The sequence below is a fragment of the Tachysurus vachellii genome, chromosome 10 (genome assembly GCF_030014155.1).
Source record: "Tachysurus vachellii isolate PV-2020 chromosome 10, HZAU_Pvac_v1, whole genome shotgun sequence".
Taxonomy (NCBI): domain Eukaryota; kingdom Metazoa; phylum Chordata; class Actinopteri; order Siluriformes; family Bagridae; genus Tachysurus; species Tachysurus vachellii.
The window spans coordinates 26917080-26923467 of NC_083469.1; the positions used below are offsets into that span (position 1 = coordinate 26917080).

General features: G+C 40.7%; 1 protein-coding gene across 3 annotated transcripts in view; it reads left to right on the forward strand.

Moving 5' to 3' along the window:
- Positions 1-5960, forward strand: part of map7a (microtubule-associated protein 7a) — a 14623-nt gene extending 8663 nt beyond the window's left edge. For 2 of the 3 annotated variants that reach the window (XM_060880534.1, XM_060880537.1), the window contains 7 exons: positions 245-468; positions 566-713; positions 879-1044; positions 1761-1835; positions 2014-2061; positions 2314-2527; positions 4569-5960. In XM_060880534.1, the coding sequence (XP_060736517.1) occupies positions 245-468; positions 566-713; positions 879-1044; positions 1761-1835; positions 2014-2061; positions 2314-2527; positions 4569-4579 (886 nt within the window). In that variant the 3' untranslated portion in view covers positions 4580-5960. The remainder of the gene's footprint in view (positions 1-244; positions 469-565; positions 714-878; positions 1045-1760; positions 1836-2013; positions 2062-2313; positions 2528-4568) is intronic. The other variant, XM_060880535.1, reaches the window with a different exon arrangement.
- The last annotated feature ends 428 nt before the right edge of the window (positions 5961-6388 follow it).

Below are 6388 nucleotides of genomic sequence, written 5' to 3' on the forward strand. Positions count from 1 at the left end.
TTTGTTACTAGGTTTGTTTTAAATTAAAGTCCCCAAAGATTAACAAAACTTTGCACCTTTAAGCAAACACAATAGAAAAATCTGTGGCGCATCTATTGTACAAGTCCCTGTGAATGAGTTGTTACTATAGAAACTATAAATCATTAGAATGAGCGCATTGATATAAACCTGTAATTTAAAGCTGCACATCTGTAAAGTATTGAGCAAGATATAGATAACAAACAGGTTCTCTGTGTGATACTAGATTGAGATTGACTCTGAGAGAGTCTCCCAGTCAGGAGTGTTTACCCCCGCTGCATGAGGAGGAAGATCCAGAGCCAGCGAGTGCGCTGAACTCCCATGAGCCTCAGCGTGACAAGTCTGCTGCCGTGCGCTCGCACGAGGACGTTGGGTGTGATGGATCTGTGCGGGAGAACCCGGGTTCTAACAGACCTCAGGCTGCTCCTGCATGTTCTCACATCACTAACGGTGAGGAACAGAACAGCTTTTGATCCAGCAGCTCCATAGCTGCAAACTAAGCACGATTAATTCCTTGCCCTGAAATCAAGTAAAAAATATTTTTTAGAGCAAAATGTCAGAACCCAGAGCAGACCTTCTGCAGGAACCACAGACCCTGAAGAGGCTTCACGTCTGCTGACAGAAAAGAGACGACAAGCTCGATTGCAAAGAGAGAGAGAGGAAGAAGAACGCAGACAGAGGGAGGAAACAGAGCGGTGAGGAGGAAGAGGGACAAGGCACACTGTACAGAAACTTAAACTAATTCAAACTTATTTCTTAAAGCGGTAGAAGTGTATTGTTGTATGTGTGTGTGTGTGTGTGTGTGTGTGTGTGTGTGTGTGTGTGTGTGTGTGTGTGTGTGTGGGTGTGTGTGTGTTCAGGAGACAGAGAGAAGAATTGGCCCTTCGGAAAACTGAGGAAAGAATGAGGCATGAAGCAGAGGCCCGGTGTGAGGAGAAAAGGATGAATGAGGAAGAGGAACGAAGAAAGGCAGAAGAGGAGAAGTCACAGAGGCAGAGAGAGGAGGAGAGGAAACTTCAGCAGCAGGTCACACACATGTTTATGAGCTTCTAGATCACAGTGGTGCTGAATTCTCCATTCTGATTGGTCAGAAAGTGTTGATTCGTTTTCTGTTACAGCCGTAGTGCAGCTACAAACTTGAATAAATGCACTAATTTAATTTTCAAAGATGCACTTTGTCATTGTCAAGAATGTCTCTAAACCTGTACAAGATTAATTAGCTCCACACAGCAGAGGATTAAAGACATTTCACTGATCCGTGTTTTATTGCGGGGGCAAGGTGGCTTAGTTGGGAGAGAACAGTGAGGCACATGTTCTCCCTGTGCCTCGGGGGTTTCCTCCGGGTACTCCGGATTCCTCCCCCGGTCCAAAGACATGCATGGTAGGTTGATTGGCATCTCTGGAAAATTGTCCGTAGTGTGTGATTGTGTGAGTGAATGAGAGTGTGTGTGCCCTGTGATGGGTTGGCACTCCGTCCAGGGTGTATCCTGCCTTGATGCCCGATGACGCCTGAGATAGGCACAGGCTCCCCGTGACCCGAGGTAGTTCAGATAAGCGGTAGAAAATGAGTGAGTGAGTGAGTGAGAGAGTGTTTTATTGCAGTTGCAGTTCACCTCACAGGCAGCAGAGGGCTCTAAACAACACAACTCTCCTACTGTATAATTTCAGTAACAAAGCTCAGGATGCATCCAACTTCCTTTTAACTGTTTCTCACGGGTACAACATTCTGTCTTTACATTCAGAAAAAAGAAGAGGAGGAGAGACAGAGAGAGACACGATTCCAGAGAGAGGAAAGCGAGCGTCAGGAGAGGAAGAAGGTAAGATGGCCATCAGCTCAGGAGTGAATGTAGGTCATCCTGAGCACTGAGACTGAAAGGTGGCCTCGTCGACTGTATTTATATCTCACATCCTAGAAAATCACGGGCCAACCATCTCTCTCTTTCCATCCAACTCAGAGCTGTTTTATGTGCTAATGTGTTATATTTGTCTTCACAGCGATTAGAAGAAATTATGAAAAGAACGAGGAAGTCAGATGCTGAGAAGGTAATAAAGAGAATTACGGATTTACTTCATTTGAATAAATCCATCCTTGTGTAATATTTTCCCTATGAAGGATTAGGTAGAAACAGAGATATTGATAAGGTGGCCATTCTTTTTTTTTTTTTTTTTTTTTTTACATATTTAACTCTTATAATGAACAAATAAAACAAAAAGCTAAAAAAAATGCTCATGCTTTCTGAGATGTTTATCCACAATCTTAAGAATATTTATGTAGATGTTTATATTGACTTTTAGAACCCTGCGTTGTCGCCCACACCTCTGAACGAGAACGTGAAGCCCATCCAAAGCCTCCCCTTAGAGGAAGTGATCAAACTTCCCAATCCAGGCAAGAGCTCGATGATGAGCTTAGCCAAAGAGGAGGACATTCTTCCCACAGTGGCCTTCAAGGAACGCAGGTCCATCCGCACTCTCACGGGTCTGGAGGAGATCCAGGCCCATCAAAGAGCTGGTGAGGACCAAAAAAAAAATGAAAGAGATGCTTTCAGAAATATCTGTAACATGATGCACAAAACTATAAAAGTGCAACCGCATTCATTTGATTTAATTGGTTTAAATCTGAAGCCACTAAGCAAATAGCTTTATTCTGATTGGTTCCTAGGTCACGTTTCCATTTTAAACACAACTCCAGGAAAGCTCAGTTTGTGACATCACAACACGGGCAGAAACACTTTTAACCAATCACGTCCAATATGCAAATTACCAAAGGACATGATATCCAGAAGCTTTTCCTTATCGTACTTGTTTGCTAACTTCTAGAGAAAGTTTATGACGAGCCAGAATGTGGTTGCTATGCTATAGTTTGTTGGAAAAAAAGACGATGACAATTGAGACACTGATACTGAAATCTCACACGAGCTGACAAATATGGGTTAGTTTACATCAGCTAACTGGATGGTTAGCATACAAAGGAATTGATCATTCTTATTATTTTCCATTTAATCCACCAAGTAGTTCCAGAACAGTTCCGTTTATGACATCACAACTAGGGTTGCAAAATTCCGGGAATCTTCAAGACTGGAAACTTTCCATGGGAATTAACGGGAATATATGGGAATAAACTGGGAATTTTAAAAAAAATTCACAGAGTTGCCTATAACAAGGAACTTAAATGTAGTTAAAAAAAATCTTGCAGCATAATTTTGTTTAAAAGAACAAGATTTAATGCAATTTAAGTTGAATTTGTTCCCTGCGTTCCTCTGTCACTTGCACACAGCACCATTCTTCCATAACATGTACAGTAACACTTTATTTTAGGTTCATTTAACTAGTTGATTATCATCATGAATATTAATATAATATTGGCTATTTATTAGTACTTATTAAGCTCATATTAATGCCTTATTCTGCATGATCTTATTCTACATTCTTAATTGTACCCAATACCTAAACTTAATAACTACATTACTAACTCTTAATAAGCAGTAAATTAGGAGTGTTACCACATGCACAGATTATTTGATGACCCCCTTCACACACCCCCCCCCCCCAAAAAAAAAAAAAACCTCCATATATCACTTAAGGTGGATTCACCTCCATTTTCCAGGCCTTGACTACCACAGAAGCAGAGACCTAATAAGCTTGAGAAAAAATGCTTCATTTTCCATTTTGATTGGGACTTTTTTACCAGGCCCCATGTTTTTTTTTTTTTTTTTTGGGGGGGGGGGGGGGTCTTTCATTTTACAGCAATCATAGGGAAATATGTTTATTACAATTATTAAGATTATTATGTTTATTATAAGCATGTTTATTATAATGTTTATTATGCTTTTGTGTTACTCAATGAAATAATCAATTAAAGTTCTACTTACAATTAAATCAGTCAAGACGTCATTTTTAAAATTTGTATTACCTCACATGTATGTCTGCTTATGACCAATCAAAATGTTTATTTATGTTTGTATATGATATAGTGTATATACATTTCCTTATATTTCCAAATAATTCCCATAAATTCCCATAAATTCCCATAAATTCCCATAGATTTCCATAACTTCCCGTAGAGATTCCAATTTGGAATATTCCCAAAATTCCCCAGATTAAGTTCCCGTGGAAAGTTTCCGGAAATTTACCGGAAATTTACCGGAAACTTTCCGCCCTTTGCAACCCTAATCACAACACAGGCTTTTAATAAATCACTTGTAATATGTACATTACACCAGAACTGTTCAATTTAGCTCATATTAGTGACTAAACAAAAACTGATTGATTAGATAAACCTTGTATTTGGACGAATTTTTCTGCATTTTGATTAAACAGTGAGGAACTGATAATAACAACCTGTGATAAATATCAGCTAGTTTACTAGCAGCTAACTAGCCTGTTAGCTACATAGGGGGCAGTAAAGCTTTGTCTAATTTGCCTATCATGTATCTTTCTAGATCCTTGTGTTGTTATGAGGGTGAATATGTAATTCTAGATGATTTAAAATGGTTTAAAATTGATCAATAACTTAAGAATATTTATATATTGTTTTCTTTTTCATCCTTCAGAAGTCATCTAAAGATAAAGAAGCACTCCATGGAACCTACAACCCAGTGTTCCTGTACTTTATGTATGAAAACAAGCAGAATCGCTTCACCTGCACTTTAACCTTCAACACCTTTGAATCAGAAGTGTTTGACTCCCTGCTGCTCTTCTGACAACTCGCAACTTAACTAATGACTTCCTTGTGTGACCTTTTACGAAAGTGAGAACTTCATAAACCTGACACAACCAAGTCGAACCCGTGTCATGTCACTTTAACATGTCCGTTAAAGTCTCCTCGTAATATTTATCCGTACGTAGTTACAATTACAAAGACAGTTCATCTTCTCACTTACATTATAGTGGCTTTAAACACTCGTTCACTCACCAGCCTTTCTGTTTTTCTCTCTCATGATGTTAATAAGTCGATATAAGTGCAGCTTGTCGTGTTACAGAGAAACAGGAAAGTAAAAAGCGTCTGTTACAAAGCTCTAACAGTGGAGACTCCTTCCTTGTGGTGCCATACAAGTCCCTGTGGATGATCTGTTACCATAGAAACGATAAGGTATAATCTAACCAATCAGAAGCGAGTAACTGATGTAACGATGGTATTGAACGTGTCGTATGCCATCAAACCTATGCAAACATTAGCTAGCGATCCTGACATCGAGCATCGAGAAAGTTGTCGTAGTAATAAAGCTGACACTCACTTATATCATTTATGTCATGACAAGTTTATGACGTGGTTATGTCAGTCTTATGATGCATGCAGCACTGAGCGTGTATCCTAAAAAAGTGAAGACACTTTAGAGGACAAATGCTAATATGTTACACATGCAAGCGTACGACGTCAGCGTGAGGAGCCTAGTGAAGTGTTTATTTTGTGTTTATTAATCTGAAACAAAAGTGATTTTGTGTTAGTTGTGCTTTGCACCCTGCTGCTGGGACACGAGCTCTGAGCTCAGCTGCTTTCTCAATAAACACCACACTTAGTATCTTATCATCGCTGCTGTTCAGCTATTACAAATAATAGTAAGAAAATTACTGTCATGGCTTCGATTCCCTGAAAGCACTGAAGCACAGAGAGCAATGTTACATGATCGAGTGAGCATCACATTCAAAACTCTCTCTCTCTCTCTCTCTCTCTCTCGCGCGCTCTCTCTCTCGCGCTCTCTCTCTCTCGCTCTCTCTCTCGCCCTCTTTCTCTCTCTCTCTCTCGCGCGCTCTCTCTCTCCCTCTTTCTCTCTCTCTCTTTCTCTCTCTCTCTCTCTCTCTCTCTCTCTGTCTCTCTCTCTCTTTCTTTCTCACACTCTCTCTCTCCCTCCTTTTCTCTCTCTCTGTCTCTCTCTCTCTCTTTCTCTCTCTTTCTCCCTTTCTGTCTCTCTCTCTCTCTCTCTCCCTCTCTCGTTATTTCTCGACCTCCCTTTCTCCTCTGTCTCTCTCTCTTACTATCTCTCTCTCTCTCGCTCTCTCTCTCCCTCTTCTCTCTTTCTCTTTCTCCCTTTCTCTCTCTCTCTCTCCCTCTCTCTCTGTCTCTCCCTCTTTCTCTCTGTCTCTCTCTCACACACATCAATCTCTCTTTGTCTCTCTCTCTGTCTCTCTCTCTCCCTCTTTCTCTCTCTCTTTCTCCCTTTCTCTCTCTCTCTCTCTCTCTCTCTCTCTCGCTCTCTCTCTCTGTCTCTCCCTCTTTCTCTCTGTCTCTCTCTCTCACACACATCAATCTCTCTTTGTCTCTCTCTCTCTCTCTGTCTCTCTCTCTCTTGCTCTCTTGCTCCCTCTCTCTCTGCCTCTCTCTCCCTCTCTCTCTCACACACATCACTCTCTCTCTGTCTCTCTCTCTCCCTCT